At 41.4% G+C, this 21841-nt stretch overlaps 1 protein-coding gene across 5 annotated transcripts in view; it reads left to right on the top strand.

Moving 5' to 3' along the window:
- LOC118776865 (dematin-like) overlaps positions 1 to 21471 on the top strand; it is a 35934-nt gene extending 14463 nt beyond the window's left edge. For 4 of the 5 annotated variants that reach the window (XM_036527473.1, XM_036527472.1, XM_036527474.1 and 1 more), the window contains 16 exons: positions 4208 to 4265; positions 5597 to 5667; positions 6741 to 6821; positions 8168 to 8323; positions 10126 to 10170; positions 11738 to 11870; positions 12117 to 12161; positions 12393 to 12542; positions 12978 to 13114; positions 13444 to 13549; positions 16254 to 16318; positions 16525 to 16573; positions 17289 to 17296; positions 17632 to 17697; positions 18260 to 18340; positions 19062 to 21471. In XM_036527473.1, the coding sequence (XP_036383366.1) occupies positions 5656 to 5667; positions 6741 to 6821; positions 8168 to 8323; positions 10126 to 10170; positions 11738 to 11870; positions 12117 to 12161; positions 12393 to 12542; positions 12978 to 13114; positions 13444 to 13549; positions 16254 to 16318; positions 16525 to 16573; positions 17289 to 17296; positions 17632 to 17697; positions 18260 to 18340; positions 19062 to 19175 (1248 nt within the window). In that variant the 5' untranslated portion in view covers positions 4208 to 4265; positions 5597 to 5655 and the 3' untranslated portion in view covers positions 19176 to 21471. The remainder of the gene's footprint in view (positions 1 to 4207; positions 4266 to 5596; positions 5668 to 6740; positions 6822 to 8167; positions 8324 to 10125; positions 10171 to 11737; positions 11871 to 12116; positions 12162 to 12392; positions 12543 to 12977; positions 13115 to 13443; positions 13550 to 16253; positions 16319 to 16524; positions 16574 to 17288; positions 17297 to 17631; positions 17698 to 18259; positions 18341 to 19061) is intronic. The other variant, XM_036527476.1, reaches the window with a different exon arrangement.
- Positions 21472 to 21841: the final 370 nt, after the last annotated feature.

The raw sequence follows: 21841 nt of genomic DNA, 5'->3' as shown, positions 1-21841 counted from the left end.
AGTAATCAGGGATTAGATATATTTGCATACTTTCGGCTCTGTCTGGGTGTGTGTGTTTACACAGAAAAAAAAAATCCCCATCCTTTCTTCCTGCCTTGTGATTCTTGCAGTAATGTCCTCGAAAATCTAAGGGATGTAAACAACTTCTCAGGTTTGTGTTCCCCAAAGAACAGCAAGTCTGCTGGACATTTGAGCTGAATACACTGGGTATTGATCCTCCTGTGCATCAGTGGATATAGAATCTCAAGGGCAGATGTTACAGAATACCACCTTTGTGTGTTATGTGAAATACACTGGTGGTTTGGGATGAACAGCTCTGTATTCCAGTCATTAGATGGTTTCCTTTCCTCTGTGTGTTCATTAACCCCTCAAGTACCAAGTGGGTCCCTCCAAATTCAATTTTTTCCGTCTTTACTATTTAGGCAAATTGTAATCAGGGGTTTTCAGTGGCTGTTTGGTTTTAATGGGAAATTCCACACAGTATTCACTAGATATTTAAATTTTTGCAGTGCAAATATGCTGTGTTCAGGGATGATTTCCATCAGTAACCTGATAACCTGAAATCCATCAGCCAGCTGTTTGTTCTGGAAATAGTTCAGTTTTCAAATCCAAGTTAATATGTTCGTTGCTATCTCTTGTTCCTCTGCCCTGAGATTAAAGCAGTATCTTGCAGTGAATCATCAGCAAAAACATAACTATATGTCTTGTTCAAAACCATAAACTGGAGCATAAATTTGAAACTGGGAACTTGCTTTGTGCATTAGGATTAAGCCAATCTCTGTCTCCCTGTAGTTTCAGAGGACATATTTAACAGAATAATGGCACTTGACTAATAGAGGGTACCCTGAGATAAGAGGTGGTGTTCAGAGCTATTTAAGCAGTAGACACACAATACAGTTCAAACCAAAAGCATTTGTGCTGGCAACATTTCATTGATTTGATCTTAAACTCATTTAATGGAGAGTAAAGCATTAGTTTCCAACATGGTTATATCATTGCGGCAAACATAGATAACACTGTCCACTTTTCCCTGAAATACAGTACATAATAAATTCAACCCATAGTAACAGGAGCTAGCCATTCATTGAGTTTGGTAAGACACTTTTATAGCTACAACATGTTCTGAAAAGTTGAAGACTTACACCAGCATTCCTTATGCGTAAGGTAGTGTCAGACATTTATTTACTGTGAAGAGCTTTTATAGGTTTGTTTGAAAGTTGGCTGGTAAGACACACCTCTCACAGAAGAGTTTTCAAGTCGTGTGAGTTTACATGTTTTCAGTAAATGCCTTGTCCTAGTATGCTGTTAGTTATCTGTACCATCAGTAACTGTAGCTATCTGTACAGTTGCAATTACTTTAGATGGTAACATGCACTGTACTTTGCCATGCATATTTTGCATGGCCTTGTGGTATATATTGTGTTTGAATCATCACGCTGCAGCCATTGGGGGACTGTTATTTTTTCTTCCCAGCCTGTCAGTGAGTTTAAAGGAAGTCACACACAAACAACTGAAACAGCTGATCACTTTTAAATTTAAATTCATACATACACAAATCCATGCATGTTATTTCTGTATACTGTATACAGTGAGGGATCCAGACCTTTACAGGTAATACGGAGTCTGAATTAAGTTTGACTAAAGATCTTTTTTCCCCTTTGAAAATAGAAAGTTGATTAAGGTGTCTATTTCACCCACCCCTTCCAAACTCCACTCCTATTTTTATGAGCAGGAAACATCACAATTGATTTCAAATCTTTCTCCAACTCATCCTGTAGTAAAAACCCCATACCTTTGCATTTACAAGCAGAATCCAATCCTCTAAAAACCCCTCTCCACTCAAAGGGACCACACTTAATATATTGGAATCTTGATAAGGCCCCAGAGAATTCAGCCTCCAACACCACTGGTAATACGATTTGCATCCCTAACAGCCCAGCACACACTGGGAATGGGTTCTGGCTCTTTGCACCACAGAGACAGGCAAATGGTTGTCATGGGAAGACAACTTAGTAGGGAACCAGGGGAGATGTGGGAGGTCTCCACTGCTGGCACTTGGTAAGGATATTTTCAGGAGTGTCATTTCTTTTTCTGCTTGTTATCGTGACTGACGCGGCGAGGCTATGGAAGGACTATTGCGAAGTTCTGACACGGTGTAACATCATTATTCCACCCTCCTCCTCTCCCTCAATGTCTCTGTCAGATTCCCACCGAACCAGGTAGCATGGTGAATCATCTTCTTGCATTTCAGAGCTCTGAGGAGGGTATCCAGTCTGAGCCCTGTGTGTGTGTATGTTTGTGCGTGCAGTTGGCTTCATTCCCGGCTCCCATTTCTAAATACCACCCCATGAGTCACCCTCTCCATCGTCAGGGTCTCTTGCCTGTCACGTTTGTCACAGTGGTGTGGCACTGTTTCAGAAACAGAGCTCATGCCTGGTGAAGACAGTGGCAATTGCATTGTGTTAAGACTGCAGGGACACAGGGGAACAGTACAATCCCACGTGTGTCAGTCAATTAACTGCTTGCGTGATGGAGTTGGAACTAACCTTGGCAGTCATGATAGGAAGGGAGTGGTTTCTAAGAGAATTTTAACACCCATCTGGAAGAGAATAGAAGAAACGCCCTCGAAACAACGCTTTCGAGTTTGTTACACCATCCAAGTCTAAATTTAAAGTACCATCCTTCAGCTGTAAAATATTAAGACAAATGCTTTTCAGCTACATCTATGGAATTGATACAAGTCTGTTACGGTACTTTTAAAATTAGAAATAGATCAACATGGACAATGTTGTCCATTATTCAGCTAGACACTCACTGACAGTCCTAATGGAATGCATACGTGAAATTGTTTGCAGTGCAGTGTTCTGCATGACCAATTTAGCTATCCTGCTTTGATCTGATGATTATGATCGCCTTTGTATTGTAAATTATCATATTGTTTGACAGTTGCAAACAAAAGTTAGCACGGTTGACTTGGGAGCAGAGGAGTGAGGAATGTTTGCATATCCCTCCTTTTTTAAGGACACAGAGCTTTTTTAAGACAGAACACCTAGAGGAGAAACAATTTATTTGAACCCTACTGTACTAGGCATGTGAATTGAATTGTGGTTTGACGGTGCTAATCACCTCTCCAACATGGTGCTGACAAGACGAAACGGTCTGTGCACATGTGATTGAGCATCTAGTTTATCTTGGACGATGACTCTGCTCCCCTCATCTGGGGCACTGCTGGTCACCAGAGAGATGTTCGCTTTACACATGTGCATTTTACATATAATAGGTGTATATTTTGCAACTATTTTGCAACTGCTATTGTATTTAAAAAAAAGCACTGTTGTATTTCACCATTATGTGAAGTGCTGTGAAGTCATTTTTCACTCCAGGCGGAATTATCTGAAGGGATGGAGACTGCTGTTATAAAATGTTTTCAGGTCTGTATTCACAACCTAAATGGGTCATATCTAAAAAAAACAGTAAACAGAGAACAAAAGCTAAATTACCAGTGAGAAAATGAGCCATTTGAGTACAAGGTGAGGTTACATTAAGGTATGAATTATTAAGAACACACTGCTGATAAAGAGCCACCATGGATCGATACCTTTTGAGGGGGAACACAGAGCTCCATCGTCTATCCAAATGGTTTCAGATGATCTCTGCTTCTACATCAGGAACCGATGGGAAAGAAAGATGGGACCGCTTGCACAAGGCTTTCAGATTATTGTTGTCAAGAATTGTTGATCTATTACTTGCAGTGACTAGTAGCGTTTTGTACGTCGTTTTACTTGGCGTTGCACAGACTTCTTGTTTGATTTGCTCTGAATGTAGAAGTCACTCTTTGTATTGCTGTTGCGAGTGGTTTCAGGCTTTCATAAACCACAATGGAAAGGTCAAAACCGGATGGTTTAGATGCAGTGAAAGAATCATGTCTTATGCCAGTGACCTTGAATGTGACTGACCTTTATAGCACATTTGATTTCCCTCCAGGATGTCAGAGGCTTAGATTATCTTCATCACAGAGAACATGAAATGCTGAATTATTGCCTCGTAAACAGCACGAGCGAGCTATTCTATAACAGTGGTAAATCCCAGAATAGGAAAGGCCCTGTGATTGTCTGTTGGGGGAGAACATCTGTAGCTGTATGCATTTAAAATGTGTATAATGCACTTGCACCCACAGTCAGCATGACATGCTTCTTTTCTGTTTCAGAACTGATTTGGGTTATAAACCCTAACCTGACTGGAAATGACTCGATCAGCTATCTGAGGTAAGATTGCTGCTGAAAGTATTCTGACGATTCATTTTCAACGTGGGCATTCTGCAAAGGCGCTTTAGGAAGACGGCTGTTTTGTTGGAATTTTTTGCACGGTGTAAGAAGTAAATCATTAATGTGGAGCTCTTCCAACAATAAACCCCTCATTCAGTAGGGGGCTGATCAACCTATCCATGTGTTATGGTTAGAATGAAGGGGGATGGGACAAGCAATCAATCTCTGCTGACAGAATAGAGATGATGCCTCATTTGTCTCCCCCCCATCACCCTCCCCCTTCTCTATAATGTAATACCCCCTCATGGATACTACCTGAAACCACTGATACATTCGGAGATTGGATAGAACATTGTAATTTTGTGGATGGGTGAAAAATCACCACAGCTGTTATGGCAAATTCACTCTGTATTTGCCCCTTAATAGAAACGCTACCCCTTGAGGTATTAAAATTACCCAGACTCTTACATTACATGTAATGTTACATTAATGGATTACGCTACAACCAAGGTTTTTGATGAAGCACACTGAAATACAGCTGGTTGTATTACAGTAATTATCTGTGCTGGGATGTGTGGGAAAGATTAGTCTACTGATATGGTCTAATTTACTTCATTCATCCCAAATGTCCTGCCCCATGCGTATGAGCATACCTGCAACTAGCATAGTGGGAGTTGTGATATATATATCAGGAGGGAATACTTTTTCAATATAGTCCTGAAAATGGAATTTGAGGATTTTAAACAGAGGTCATTTTTCAATGGAGGAGGTGAACAATGTACTTGGCCCTAGAATGTGTCTTTTGTATTTGAACTAGCTGGAAAAGGCTTTGCAGAAATGTCATGTGCAGTATTGCATTTTTTGTTGTTTTTAACAATGCTGTTTGCTTGCTAGGATTCAATGCCTGTTAATAGTATGCTTTTAATTTCATGCCATTGTACTTTTTACTCTATAAAGACGTAAGTGTGTTGCTTGTAGTAAGATGTGACAAGACTGGTCAGTACTTGATGTAAATCAAACAGAATACAAAATTGAAAATGCTTTGGAAGAATCTCAGTTTCAGGTCCAGATTGACCGGTCATTGTGTGTTCGGCCCATTGCTCTGCTGACCTTTCCTCCACTGGAGAGGTCAATGCTTTATGACCTCATTTCCAGCGCTTACTAATACGCGTGCCACATGGACACTAATCCATCTACAAGTCAATGATCTTCCAGTGGCTGTGAATTCCAGCTCTTATGGCTTTAGTACATAACAATACCCCTCTATTTTGTCTGAAGTATTATCTTATTTTATGAATTAAACTTTCATTTTTTTTGTTTTTATTATTTAGAAATTAAACCCCCATCTGGCTGACACTCATCAAGGGAACAGCATATTTTCATCTCCAAAATGATGCAGAAGGTAATGACACAGATTCTTTATGTATGGACCAGATAGTCAGCTTGATGCACACCACACTGAAAATTTTGTATCCACCATTGCTGAAGTGACAATTGTTCCTATTTGCTGGCACAGTATGCATATTCTTGAAGGGGTGTGGTCTAAAACAGAACATCCATAGTCAGTGTAGGAAAGGAGACAGCACCAGGATATCCAGTTATCAAATGGAACCTTCCAACTGGAGGACACAGGAGCACTGGAGCCAAATGTCTAGGCATAATAGAACATCTGTGGTAATGATGTGGTTTATATCATCCCTTCTGGTCAGTTTTTTAGTGCTCTTGACAGTGGATTTCAGACTTTTTAAATTATTTGCATCATCAGGTAATTACCTGGATGTAGCGAGACTGACAGTAACCCTATCTTTCTTTTATACCTCAGTAATAACTCAAAAGAACTTACTCTGTCAAGGGCCTGTCCAAAGCCTGCCTTCAAAAGCACAGTGTAGAGGTAGTGTTTAGCAAAACAATTCCTTGCAAAGACACGTCCAATTTTTAGAGCCTCGTTTGTGTTATAAAGCTCATTGGCTTCCAGGATCACGATAATGCATCAAGATTCCTAGATCTGTATATAATATGCCTGTTTGAATAAGAAACACATTTTATGCATAATGCACTGAACATGTAAGACATTAGCTTCAGGGACTCTGTGGTATTTGAAGGAGTGCACAGAGCTACAGAAAAGGCTGTTAGCATGAGTCAGTGCTGTAATATTTAAGCCTTAGTGAGGCATCTCAGTTCAGATTAAACTTAAGAAATCTGTATCCTGCATTGGCTGGGGGGGGGGGGGGCAGAGAAATAAAAACAAAGAAATATTTTCTCTGAAAATGATTTTATTTAGTTTTATTTTTGTCTTTGCCTGATGAGTTTTGATTTTTAATGTCTGTTGTTTTTGTGTGTTGTATGTGTTTTTCTTTGATGAGTTGTGTGTGTTTGAAATGCCTGTGTGTGATGTTCCCTGAGTGTTGTATGGCTCTGTGGCGCTGAATGTATGGTGTTTCTCACCTCTGGCCTCTGACCTATGTTTTGGAGCAGCAGCAGACCCGGACTTCTCCTGGCAGTGTGTCCTCCTCCCGGGGGCCCAGTGTTCCTGGATCCCCGGCTGTCACCATTGTGGTAAGTGGGCGTACACCTTGTTTTCGCCTTGCACATTGACTTCTCTCACTATGACCATGGCCTGTCATTAGGGGTGTATTGACGTTGCTCTGCAATATTGCCTGAACTGCTTGAACATGTTCGCAACATACCATGTCACGTACGCCAGCACAGCTGTTTAGCATGTGACTCCATCCTCTTTGACATCTCTGCTGGTGTGACTCTAGTTCTATAAGCAATTCTGATGGTCTACCAGGGCTCAAATGACCTACAAGGAAGATTTCAGGCAGATATCTTACTGAGAGCTTGGAGTGAAGATGCAAAAAAATGACAACCCTTTAGGGGTCAACCGATATGGCTTTTTCAGGGCCGATACCAATACTGATTATAAGTAATCAAGGAGACTGATAACCGATATTTGGAACCGATATACATTTGCAGGAAAAATGAAAATCTTGGTTTCAAAATTTAGATTAGCACAAACTCCAACACAAAATGCCTTTAAGCATAAGTTTAATTAAAAGAGAACTTTTAAACATTATCTTAAAACAAAAAGTGCAGGGAGCTCCCAGCAGCATTTCTTATAAAGTTAACTGAAAATTTTAATAAATAGATAAACAAACAAAATAGCTCCCCAAAGATTTATAACGTAAATAAAGTAAAAAATAAAACTAGCAAAACTTAAATTTTTACTGAAATTTGAGTCTTAATTAGTAGTCCCAATTCAACGTTGACGTTTGCTATCGCATTCAAGTTAGCTCTACGAGACTCAACATTAGCTGACATTATTATGACCATCGGCTACCTATAACATGTAAAAACACCAACCCATACGGGCGAATAATGTTACGTTCGCAAAATGGTAGCTAAAGTTCCAGTTGCACTGGCACCAACGTTACTCAAAAATATAGCTATCGCTACATAAATGCACTCTATTATCTCGTTATAGTTAACTGTATATCACTGCAACAAAGTGCATTATTCGGGCATTTCAGTGTAACTGGGAAACTGGGCATGCTTGTCATCATAGAAGTAGATCAGAAGATTGTGGTGTTCTTGCAACTTCAGTGTAGAAAAAGCATTAAAAAAAATAATTCCAAAAATCCTAAAAATGTTGAATATCGGATCCGATAATCGGCCAGTCTGATAATAGGTCGACCCTATAACCCTTACTTTAAATACATTGGTTTGTCAAGAGGAATGAAATCTGCACAGTTTTGTGCGAACCCAGAGAATCACATGTTCTGGCCTAGTTCTGTCTGTTGTCCATTGTCATTGTTCATTGCAGAATAGCATTGTCTTCACCAGAGGCATTTTCTCTTCTGTGGATGCTTAGTGTTTCTCTTGTTCGTTCTTATCTCTTCTAGGCAAAAATGGACAATCAGGTCATAGGATATAAGGATTTGGCAGCCATCCCCAAAGACAAAGCCATACTCGACATTGAACGGCCAGACTTAATGATCTATGAGCCACATTTCAACTACTCCTCCCTGGATAGATCAGAGCTGCCCAGGAGTCGAGAGGTCAGCGCTCATTACCACACCATCCGTCATTTTATCACAGCTAACATATTACAACCCATGGTAACATATTAACTACTAACATAACTGTGTCTGTTAGTTCATATGGTGTATGCATCTATAATATGAAAGTATAGGCCTCATGTTTTGGAAGAAGACATGGTCACAGAAATCCCCCTAACCTGTTTTATGAAATTAAAAAGCTTGCTGAGTTTTTTGAAGGGATCATCTATCAGTAGCCGATGGTTTTCAGTGAATATGTTTCCCTTACCATCTCACTTTAAACATATTTAACCGAGATATAATTGGATTCGGTTACCATAACTAATTGAGAGTGTAACAAAGTAATCAGAAATCTGTTTTGATCTTAAAGCCAATTTTTACATAATCTACATTAGAAACAAAAAAGGGAAAGTATCATCTGTGAATTTTAAATTGGTTTGCTTCTCAATCTGGCAAAAAAAAATCAAAACCAGATTTAGAATTATTGTCAAATAATTTAAAAATTGCAGTCATTCTTAATTGGAACTCACTGGCTGACCTGCAGATCCAAACAACAGACTATATTTAAGTTACAAACACTGGACTTATAACTCGCATGTGCATGTATACTGGACTCAATCAGCTCTGTAATTAGTGGCATGCAATGTCAAATACAGGGAAAAAAGTTATAAAGGTAGGTCTGCATATTCAAATACTTTAACAGCACCGGACTGTGCAGACAAATAAACATTACTGGTAAATGTTTGTCAGATCCCTGTGCAGCTCCACACAGTCCCTGGATGAAAGAAATGTGAAACAGGCATCCAGTGATTAGCTAGCTAGCCAGCGATGTGCGGAAAGTGTTGCACATTGTTTACAAAAATCACAGTGAAAGGTAAGGCAACTAGTGGGCTTGTCCACCAATATATCTAGTTAGGTAAGGTAACTATGTAACTAGCTTTCATGTTGGCTAAGGTACCTAGACCAGGGATGACCAGTGGTTGACCAGTGCCAGACGTGATAGTGTTTTCCCCTCAGCTCAGGCTCAGCCAAAGCAGACATGTTTATCTAGTTAAACATCATAGTTGGAAACTGCCGTTAGCAATTCTCTAGCAAGGTAGCAGTCCTCTCCCCAGACACCGTTGATTATTCTTTCCAGAAAATGAATAAACAACTGTCTCCCATACTGTACTGAAGATCTGCATCATTTACTGCAATCAGGAGTAACAAATACACAAGCATCAGGATTTCTTCTCCATCATAAACTAGGGAGCAAATGTGCACATTTTTGTCTGGTGACCTCACTTATTTATTGATAGACAAATGTAATGGATGTTGGCAGTAACAGAAAAAGATAAAGATATTTCAGTCAGGCAGTTATAATGCAGGCCACTATGTTGGATTACATTCAACAGCCAAGGTGGGTCATTGGAAACGCCCATCGTAAGACTAAAACATGCCATGACTCATTTCTTTTGAGAACAGCCAGAAAAGCGTCATTGTCAGGTTTAAAACAGGGACAGATAATAAGATTCTATAAAGTCCAAGTTCATGTCCCAAATTTGTACATTAGCCGAAGGATCCTGGGTGATCTGTGGGACTTCCAGCTCAGAGGTGAATGGAGCTCAATGAGGTCTCCTTGTCAATGAATGTGGAGAAAGCAAGATGCAGTTATTCCCTGTCTGTCATGTGACCCTGCTTCTGTCTGAGCAAAGCCTCTGTGAGCACACTGTGAAGGTAAGACAGCTAACCACACCCTTCTTTCTCTCTGCCCCTAACCCTACCCCTTCTCCCCCCCCCCACCCCACTCTCTCCTCTCTCAGAGGTCCATGTCGCCCCGCTCCATCACCCCCCCACCCTCCCCTGAGGTAAGATAAATGGCTTCTGGGCTTTCAGAGGGATAATTACCCGGGATATAAAACCTTAGGGCTTCTCTACAGGACCACATTATAGCTTCTCCCTCTGGGCTGCACAGTGATAATGCTTCCTAGCTTTTTCACGTCCTCCCCCATGGACGGACTCCTCCTGCTTTGACTTCTTCGTCAGGACTGCTGTGTGTGACGGCTTAGAGTCGAAGAAGCAGTGTGAAAGACTGGCAGCCCATGAGTGAGAAATTAGGGGGGTAGAGAATGTATTTAAACTGATTACTGCACTGAACCTGTTGTGATTGTTTTACATGATCCACAGGCTTGCGAAAGATGGATCACCAATCACCAGCCAATTCATTATTTAATTAATTGTGTCTCATGTTGCAAGAGCATTCATGGTCTTTAGTTTTATGCATTTAACAAGGGAATTATATTGCCTTCAATGTATACACAATATATGTGATTATTTCAAAGGGATCAGTTTGAAACCAATTAGGTTTTTAAATTGTTATAACTAAAAGGATTTTAAGCAAGCAGATCTTTCAGGTTTAGGACAATCAAGTGGTTTGGTTCTCTGCCTCCACTCTTTATAGTTCCCTGCTGGTGTCTGTCAGTACTGCTATGGAGAGGGATTGTTTGGCCAAACTGGTTATTTATGATGCAGGAAGTGTGTAATTAAAGGGGGGAATGTTTTCTGACAGGAGTTAAATTTACAATGTGTGAAAGGCTTGCTAGCCTTATTATATGTGTGGTACTTGTCTGTAAAAATCAGTGGTGAACACATACAACACTCAGTGTCAGGGTGGACAAGAAATTGCACAGGTGGTGTTTCAGAACATTCTGAACAACACATACTCGTACAGTATAATATGGTTTCATTGCTTCACTTTTGAGTAATCAGTCAAAATGAGATGCTGTGACAGGTCCATTGTTTCAGCCAAAAATACTCAATTTTCAGTCCGAGGCCATATAATAATAATAATAATAATAACAATAATAAGAAATTATTATTATTGTTATTATTATTATTGTTGTTGTTGATTTACACTCATCAGACTGGATCCCTCTACACCCAAGCGTGAATCTTTATATTTGCTGCTTTTGGAGGTGGTCTCTTTAGTGTAACCTGCTATTTTATTGCCATTATCTTAACTGCATGTTAATGGTTATGGCCTCAGACTGGCTGGTTTTGAAAATTAAATTACTTAAAGGGCTGTGGAGCTGTTCAGCTGGATTGGTTAGTGTTTGAATATGTTAAACTAATTGGGGAATGAGCTGAGGTGGAATTTAATGAAATTAGAGGGCCTTACTCTTCAGCAGTCACCATCCAGGGAGAGGGCTGAGATTGATTTTATGAGACATGAGTCAATCCCAATCCCTAGCCAACACAGCTCTGGTGAAAAAGAAAGACACTACCACACATGACCTCACGCTAAAGAAATGGACACACCCAACAAAGCCTCATGCAGGTGTCTGATATGGAAGTTGGTTAGGCGTTCCAGCATAAAGTGACCCTCACGTACTGCATAGATTTTCCAAACCATGACCTCTCTCATGTCACGCACAGACATTTGCGAGCAAGGAGGCCAGGGAGTGGCCAGAGGAGAAGTCCCCTGGGGGGTCCTCGCTGGGATCGACCATTCAGATCCGCAAAGTCAGCAGCTCCTCCAAGGGCCCCATGCAGCACTTTCATCGGCCAGGTATGTGTGTTGCCCTTGGACCCCCCTTGCTGGGGCCCCTCTCTGCCTGACCAGGGCTGTAACGTATGTCACTGTGCGCTGTACTGGATAAAACGAAAGCAGTAATGGTTTTGACTCTGCTTTTACGCCGTGATGGCACTTCTCTGTACTTTAGATCATTTTTACTTCTTATGTAATGCATCTGAGTTGCATCTGACCAAACGATAGGGTTGATTTTGATAGGTTTTTTTTCTTTTTTCCTTTCAGACAACGGTACTAACATCTACAAGAAGCCACCCATTTACAAACAAGGTATTCCATAGATATTCCATTGCGCTTATCTACTTTCTGAACTCTTCATAACGGAGCTTCAATGAACAGCAGTACTGTATAACAAATAATTCATGAGTCACAGGGAAGCCTGGGTTGTGTTTGGCCTGGCCTCAGCAGTAAGCGCTGCTGGCCGCCTTCGCCCCGTGAATGGTTTTCATCAGCGCTCTTTGCACCATTCCAGCTGTTCTTCCTGCCCGCGTCTCTTTGCAGATGTCCCCATGTCAGTCCCGCACAGCAAACACATAGAGGATCTCATCATCGAGTCGTCCAAATTCCCTGCCGCCCAGCCACCCGATCCCAACCAGCCCTCCAAGATCGAGACAGACTACTGGCCCTGTCCGCCCTCTCTGGCTGTTGTAGGTGCGTCTGCTGGTCCCTGCTCCCTCCCCCCCGCCCTCTCACTGTTCTCCATGGATCTCTTGGCTTCTCTCAGCTGCATGTCAACATCAGCTCTCGGCATGCGCGTCTGTATCAGGCCCTAGACGGTGGCCCGTGCCAGACCCCGTTCCTCTTCCTTATTGGGCTTAATCTGTGTCTGTGCTCATGTGACCCCTGCTGTCAGAGCTGTCGCTACTGTTGCTTAATGACAAAAAAGGGTAACCGGCTGTGTCACAGCCTGGGAACAGTGGAGTGCTCTTGTGATGCGTTCCCAAAAAAAAGAGCCTCTGTTTCTCTGGCGCTGTGAAACAGCTGAGTTTCTCCCCAGCCAGGTGAATGTAGCCAGCGTCTCTGAGGGTGAGAGGGCAGTGGGCGGTGTGCCTCCCTCACAGCTGGCTGTCCCCTTTGCTGTCACAGAGACCGAGTGGAGGAAGAAGGCCTCACAGAAGAAGGCAGGAGGAGAGAGGAACGAGGAGGACGAGGAGTACGATGATGGAGACCTGAGTGAGGACATGTCCAGGCTGAGGCAGCTGCAGAGGCAGGAGCTCAACAAGGCACAGAGCGTCGACCGGAGCACACATCACATGCACCTGCCAACACTGTAGCGAATAGGAAAGTGTCAATCATATATCCCCATACGAACATCTCTGAACATATCTGAATCTATGTCTACACATATACTCTATATACATAATAATGATGACATGATGACAAACAATAGCATGTTTGGTAATGCCTTATAATATACACACAGTGGTATGGATGGTTTGGCTGACTTTGGTTTGAATTTGACCATGTTGCCCATAAGCTCTTGATAGAGGCCAAAGTCTCCATGATTAATTCACAATTCTGAATGGCGCTGACAGGACTCTTTCTCTTTCAGATCCAGTCCAACCTGGGGAAACTGATCCTGAAAGAGGAAATAGAGAAGTCAGCCCCCATCCGCAGGAAAACCCGCTCGCTGCCAGACAGGACGCCCATGCACCTGGGTTAGTGTGAGCCAGCATCTGTGTGTGTGTGTCGGTGTGTGTACGCTTGTGTGCATGTATGTTTGTGTGTGTGTGTGTGTGCATGCATGCGTGTGTGTGTGTGTGTCTGTGTGCGCATGTGTGCGTGTGTGTGTGTGTGTGTGTGTGTGTGGGTGTGTGCGTATTTGCATATGTATGTGTGTGCATGTGTGTGTTTGTACATGCGGGTATGCGTAAGTATTTGTTTGGCTTTGTTGATCATTGTTGCTGGAGTGCTGACCAAGATAGCTGTGTCCCATACACCACACTCATCAGGATGAGAACAAAGAGAGGGTTGAGGTTTTAACTTTGCCGGAGGAATTCCCTCCTCCACAGGGTAAACACTGACTGAATCAATCTGCATTTAAATCTGGAGAGCATTTTGGTGGCTGGAGTGTCACAATAAATTGCTCTCAGAGATTGTGCAATTGTTAGAATGTCATTTTGAAGTTATTTAGATACATTAAGCCATGAATGAGCCTGTGTGTGTGTGTGTGTGTGTGTGTGTGTGTCTGTGTCCTCAGATGTCCTCATGTCCTCCCTTTCTCACACTGTCGTGTGACAGAGATTTGCTTCACCCACACTTCATCTTCTGATGAAATGTCAGGCATTCCAGCATGAACTTCAACTGAATCAAAGGGCACAACCCCCATCTTCTCTTCTTGCCCTGTCTCCCTATCACTGCATGCAGGACCCACCCTGAGTCTCCTAGTTAAAGGACTTACAGTGAGGGGCGGGACTCATACCATCAAAGGCCCCTCCCTTTCCACACTCCTCATCTTACTGGCTGGCCTTAATTATGATGTCGCCATTTTTCTCAGACAGCTGTCATGCTGCTCTCCATATTAAGTTAGACTTTGAGAATGGGAACTGACAGGGACAAGGATGTTCTGTTCTGGGGACTGAATTATGTGTGGAATGCATGAAGTCAGTGAGGGTTTGTGTTGCTGAAGCCAAACCTCTGAGGACACCCAGTGGCCAGAGCTGGTCACTGCGGTTCAGAGCTGAATTCCCATCTTTGTAGTCAGAGGATGTAACTGTGCATTGTTGGCAGAGAAATAAGAGGGGAGGTATTTTGGGGGTTGGAATGCTGCCAACTGGAGATTATACAGTGCCGTAAAATTCTGACATTAGAAATGGCCTTATTTAGGCCCAGCAAGCATGTTACATAAAAGCCAATTGCAGCAATTAGCAGCATTTGTTGGCAAAAACCTTGACTGATTTATGTTGATAGTGAGGGAAATATGAGTTCCTGGGTGGTGCCCGGTGATTTCAGGCAGAGGGAGTTTGCATTCCATTGATACATTGAGTGTGATACATGGAATAGTACATCGGTACTACTGAGACTCAAACAGTAGATACAAATAAGAACTGAACAGTTAAACGTTCCTGAGGGCTGAATAACTTGTCCATAATAAAAGATGTCTTCAGGTGTACAGGTGTTTGTATCAAAGACTGATTTATTTATCATGGATATTGGCCTTACCATAATGGGATGCGAAAAACAAAATTGTGGCAGATGGTTAGATCCTGTGATTCTCAGGATCATGCAGATTTTTGGCTAGTGTTTTAATCTGTTTGTTTAATCATTACGGTTCCACCAGCCCAGGTTGTTGTATCAGTTACATTGCTGCAGGGGAACGATTGCTTAGCAACGTGGGAATATTTTTTTCCCCTCTGCAATTATGATAATTTTCCATGAGCGTAACAGTCAAAGTAGCAATCCAAATAATACGGTGATGTGGCCATGTGATATACACAGTGACTTTTGTAGACAAATAACCCCCTAAATTTGGAAAGTAATTATGTTCAGCTGAGCTGAGTGTGAGGTCACCTTATGTAGATGGTCTGATGAATGAGTTCTAGAAAAGAGACTTTTGCCAACTACTGCATTTATCTAATAAGTTTTGTGATTAGGGTACATTTCAGAATTTCAGACAGTGGACACTGTAAGTAAGAGTCCTTTAAGTCTGAATATCAAGATGTATTTGTTTGTCTGAAATGTGTTGCATTAAAATCACTGTACCCCAATGGATAAAGGAATGATTCCTTTGTCTTGTTTGCACTTGGAAAGGTGATTGGTTTATGCAGTGGCTTCAAACTGCACGCTACTTTGGGTAGTGTATTCATACAGCTTTTTTTTCTTTGTGATGTGATTGCTGAATAAGGGTTGTGGTAGTTGTAAGAGCCAAAAGATATTAATTGGATTTTTTGTGTAGTTTGATCTTTGTTATATTATATTTGTGTTTCTTTTGTAGAATTCCTCGGATGCTGTGTGGATAAGTTGTCAGAGGTGTTATCTGTGATTGATTCACCAGCTTGTGCCTTTCATTTTCTGTGCTCCATTAGTCAGTCCTAAAAGTAATATTGTTTACACAAATTTGAAAGAAGAGTTTTTTAGGTAATACATGGACCAACAGCTGTTTGACGGTAAAGATCGTAAGAAAGCGTATGAGAAAATCATAAGAAAACAAGGATGAGAAAAATTACATTAGAAACAGTTTACGTTCTATTTGTTTGTTTTTCAGTTGTTCTTTTGTTTGAATAAATTGATTAATTTTAAAAAAAAGGAAACAAATGGCCTCAAAAAAGGAAACAAAGTTTTTCAAGTCGACACTGCAGTAGTTGCTGTGTAAAATCTTGCCATGGTGCTGAATGCTGTTTCATCTGTGTTGATTTCTCCTAGGTTCATCTTCCAACGCCTCCAAATCCACCTCCCTGCCAGCATGCAGCAGGACTGGCCTCGCTAGGGTGAGTCTTGAGAGTGCGAAACCAGGAGATGCTGTTTCCACAACATCAGCGTGTGCTTGCTGTTCTATGCGATTTGTCATTCTTAAATTTGTGAACAAGGCAGAGGATTTTAATGAGCCGTTGATATGGCATTCTCTACTAGCTGACACCACTTGAGGCGGATGTCTTCAGTGTTATTCCAAGTTTGTTTCTATGTTCACTCCTAGCTCCAGTCTGCTGAGTTCTCCCCTGCTGACAATGACAAGGGAGGATCAGGTATGGGCAGCAGTATACCGTCATTATCTTGTGTTTGTTGCTGTACATTTCAAGCATGTGTCATCACTTTTTGTGTAAGACCTTTGTTGAAGCAAAGGATATTTCAGGCTCTCTCTTTTCAGATGCATTTCCTAATAATGAAAGCATATGTTGATATGACTGTTTTTAAATATATAAAGTAAGCTATACTTACTGTGTGCACTTTTGTAAGTCACTTTGGATAAAAGTGTCTGCTAAATAAATAAATGTATATGTAAATGTAAATGTTAAAACTACAACCCAGAAATGCATGTAAATTAATAAATGTGTTTACTAAACCCGTAATACGTACTTTTGGGGTTAAAATGGGTGGGATACATAAAAAGAGCACAACTGAGGTCAATGTCAACAAATATGCACTGAGAGACAAAAGGCTGTTTGTTGGAAGACAGAGTTTATGGGCTATTAGAAAGATACAATCAAAGTCAGCATAAATGATAAAAATACATGAGAGTGTATTCAGGAGAAGGTAAGGCAGCAGATTTAATGTTGGTGGCCATCAGCCTCTAACATGCCCAAGAATAGAAAGGCTGACATGTAGAAATGGAAGAAAAAAGATACACAAAAGATCTGGTAACGGACAGTGATGTCTGCCAACAAGAGGAAGCACAGGATGAAAATGTGTCATGACCGCGTTCTAACACAATCTTCGTTGTTCTGTTCTCTTGTTCAACAGGTCTTCAGGTAAGAGAGCTTTAACGGTATATGACAAGAAAACCATATGCGCATACATATTATTTTCTTGCCAACAATATACTGACTATAATTTCAACATATCTGTATGTCCATTATTACTTTGTTAATTCTCATTTTCACAACCACACGTTAACGTTAGATTTTGGATTTTCACTAACACACCGTTATTAGCAGTAGCTGCAATACTCATTGCTTATGTAAGCGGCTGGCAGTTCCATGCAGGACAGGGATTTCAGAATATGAGTAGAGGGGAGATTGCGAGTGTGTCTGTGGGCGCTTACACAGATCTCCTCTGTGTCGGGTGTGTCTGGTTGTTCCTGTAGAATGGAGAATCTCAGAGAGGGAGGATGGACAGAGGAAACTCACTGCCCAGTATGTTGGAACAGAAGGTGAGAGGGCCTTGACTGACACAGTGCTCTGACCAGACACTCAAACCTCTCTTGTTCCAAAGGGAAACCTGCTCCACTTATTTCTCACCGTAGTGTATTTTTTCAGAGCCTAAGAAGTGCACCCATTAACATTTCATTGCTTCGTCTAGTCTGCCATCCACAGTAACTAAAAAAAATGAAAACAGAGAATTAGTGGGCAAGGTTTTGCTCTGGGAATGAAAGGTTTGATGGCTGTATTTTTTAATCAAGTGATCGCTTGATGTTTTCAATGCCTGCGTTTTGTCTTAGTGGCCTGGAAAAAAAAAAGGGCGAATTGAGGAATAAAGCAATTTGAATAGCAATTTGAATGTTTTAATGGGGTGATGAAAGGAATTTGATACAGCCCTAGAAGGGGAACAGTCTTTGGTTCAGACAGCATGAGCTATGCATGGGATTGGTTTGATATCTGAGAAATACTGGGTAGTGCTTCTTTGGAATCTGAAGCTGCTGTGTATGGGTGGCCCAGACCTGCTCCAATACAAACAGTGTGTTTTTAATGGCTGTGTCTATGCACTCTCCTCAGATCTATCCCTATGAAATGCTCATTGTGACCCACAGAGGCAGAAGTAAACTCCCACCAGGGGTTGACAGGATGAGACTGGAGGTAGGTGGATGAGTGGGTGTATTTAAGCTCTACAGCAAGCTACTGTATCTACATTCTGCAGACAGCTACAGGAATAGGATCTCATGTGTGCATCCTTTTTCATATTTAAGAAGCCGAAAACTTGTACCCTGTTTACTTTGTGTGTGTTACTTTTTCCGTATTCAAAATCTCAATATGTCACATGTGTGACCTGCAGGTATGTAGCGGAGAGTACCCACCACCTGTCTCATGCACCCAAAGGTGTTTTGATAAGTAAACATGCCATTTCAACCACGTAAATCTTCAACTGATCTCCTTCAGACAATTGAAACCAATCACAGCTGGTTTGACATCTGTCTATGGTAGAAGTCTTTTCATTCTGGTAGTTTAATGTTTATCGTTTTAATATTGATAGTGTTCATTAAAAACTCTTCTTGGAGCATGTAGGATGCAGGTACCTATTATTTCACTCCTGCATTATATCTTCATACTATTGTCATATGTAAGCATGTTCCACTGCATGCACACATGTGTTGTTTACTTACACGTCTCCTCTGACAATGTCAGATCTATGGGACTGAAGGACTCACTTCTTGGCATGGACTTAAATGGTCGGGGGAGTCTACAGTATCTGTTTATATATTATTATTATTATGGGGACACATTCAGGCCTGCAGTCTTTGGTGTTTTTTTTTAACATGAAAGGAGGGTTTGACCTGTTTTCCTCTCGTCTCCTGCACAGAGACACCTGGCTCCTGAGGAATTCCAGCAGTTGTTTGGAATGCCCATCGAGGAATTCGATCAGCTCTCTCTCTGGAAGCGCAACGACCTGAAGAAGAAGGTTTCACTCTTTTAGAGGGAGGAGAGGCACTCTTGAACACAAGCCACTGCACTCCCTGGGAAATGAGGCAAATAATATACATTCAAGAAATTAAAATAAACCAATCGTGCAAATTCCGGGAAAGGACGAAAAATCTTTGATCGGCAGAGCCCTGCTGCATCGAATCTTAAAATGTCCTGTACCTGGTTATATTTATATAGAAATCAACTATCAACAGTCTTATCAAAGGTCAAAGCCACTGTATCTTGTTTCTCTTTCTCTCAGCTTGCAGCTGCATTGTAGGAGTGTATGGGAATGACAAATAGCAAGTACCTTGCAGAGATAGCTTTACTTACGTGCGATGTCGTCCTCATAGGCAGGCTTAAAGAGATATAGTAGAGTGATTCTGACTACTTGACTGGCTGCTTTCCCACTTTAGGGAAAAAAAAGTCTTGGAAAGTTGTATGTATTGAGTTCAGTTCTTCCTAATATGAACCACAGTACTCAGTACACACATTATCACACAAACACTGCCACAAATAGTTTGCCTGTAGAAATGATTGACTTCACTGTCAACATAATTAGTTCAGCAATTACAGGTTGGTAGCCCGCTACCTAAAATTAAGCAGCATAATTTTGCTGCAAAGACAACAACCAGCAGAAAGGATGGTCTCATTACTTTTGCTGCACCCTCATCAGTGCATTTAAATCTAGGTTAACGAAACCTTATTTAAATGTCCCGTTTATTCATTTCATTTTTTTCAACCAACCAAAAAAATACATGAATAAATAAAGGAAAGGGGATAGTTTCTTTGAACTGTTATTCTCAATTGATGAGAATGAGTTGTAATGAGTTGAGGTGACAGAAAACTTATAGATACAGTGTACAGAGGAAAGCAAAATCATATGCAGGATCACAGCTTTTGGCAGATTTACATCTGTGTGTTAAACATCCACTCATCTTCAGATGATTGTAGAGCATCTTTTCCTGTCACATGGAATGAAGACCTCAGCAAAAACATCATTCTTTGTCCCAGTCTTTTTGTCTCTCCCCTAGCTGCTACCCTCTTTTCAAGCACCTTTTAAGTTTGTTTCTGTTTAACGAGAGCAGTATTCCTGTTTTATAGGATAAATTATGAAGGAATCTCAATTTACATCGATAAAATTTCCCATCAATTGTCTGCCTTCTCAGCACTGGCCATAAGAGATGGGTGGCACATCATTCTCATTCATTGAACTCAGACTTATGATATTAAAGTATTTGATATTTTATTTATAGAGAGTTTTAGGCATTTCTCTGCTGTAGTTGCACGCAAGAACAAATGACGTGCAACATCTGTTTGTTCTTCAGCAGAGTATATTATTTCTACCTAGATAGTGGCATGACTTTCTAAATGGTGAAAAGCCTTCTTTTTACAAACATATATCAATCTAAGAATGTGGAGTAAATAACCATCAGTCTTCATTAGAATCAGTGAAAAAGGTGAAAAACCCCGATGACAAGAAATGCTTGGCAGGTTACGTTGGAGATGTGAACGAACCATGGACAGTGATCGCTATAGATTAACTGAGAGTGACAACATGAGGTGGGGCCAAGACGAGCGCGTGACGAGAAGGGGTTATGGGGCAAGAGCGCTCCATACCTCCAGCGCCACACAGACCCCCGACCCAGCCATGTGCATTGGGGCGACGGCTGTGGTCCCGGCTGTCTTTGGGTTTTGCCGCCTGTCGCTCGGAGCCTGTTTTCACGAGGAGAGCCAGGCGTGAGAGGTGTACTGCCGCTGTCCAGTCCCTCTGAGCCTCTCGGGCTCTGTTGCCCAGCTGCGGGACTGGAAACTTGGGATGTCGCCACTGTTGGGCCGCCAGGGCTCTTCCTTTAAGGTGTGTTGTGTGATGGGAAGGCAGGACGCACACCCAGCGGATGCACCCTGCCCTGTCCCGGCCTGCCACCGGGATTGGGGCTTGTTCCATGCACATCTTGAACTCAAATCCCCCAGCTTCCTATGCACATATCAACTTGTGATCGCTTTGCAGTTGTTTTTTTTTTCTGTGCCAGTTCCATAGTTTCTTTTTTTGTTTTTGTTTTCAGAGAAAAAGCCCTTTTTATGCATACCTGAGCCTTGGAGGTAAATTGAACGTTTTCACCAACCATCTAAAGGATTCAGCTTTGTCTCCTTGCCGTGCAGTATGCCTGTGATCAGGATCGTTTTGTTTCTCACCCGCTTGCAAACCATTACGATTCATCATGACACGTGAATCTCACGAAAGCACCGGAAACGTCAAACATTACATGCACAATGAGCATTCTGCCATACTTTACAGAGCACATTAGTTACAGTAATCGTTGCATTTTCTTCATCTTAAACTTTCTTCTACTTTTCTTTTTTATGTGAAAGTGTGTTGGAAATAAAAAAAATAAACAAATACAAATAATCCTTGATTTTCGAGTGAGTGGTGTTTGCGCTTGAATGTCCTTAGAATACTTCAAAGCCGCATTAATGAGCACTTAATTTTATATACTGTAAATTAATTTGGATAAGGTTTCGACTCGTTTAACATTCTCTTACCTTCCTCACGTGTTTAATTTTATTTATGTTTTATATATATTTATGTTGCTGGTGAACATTGGTCCAATGCTCATTAAGTGAAGACTGGTTCGATCATTAAGTGACTGAATTGAGTAGGAATAATGCAGTTACCGT

This window comes from Megalops cyprinoides, chromosome 4, assembly GCF_013368585.1.
Source record: "Megalops cyprinoides isolate fMegCyp1 chromosome 4, fMegCyp1.pri, whole genome shotgun sequence".
NCBI classification, from domain to species: Eukaryota; Metazoa; Chordata; class Actinopteri; order Elopiformes; family Megalopidae; genus Megalops; species Megalops cyprinoides.
This window is presented reverse-complemented; position numbering and strand designations above follow the sequence as displayed.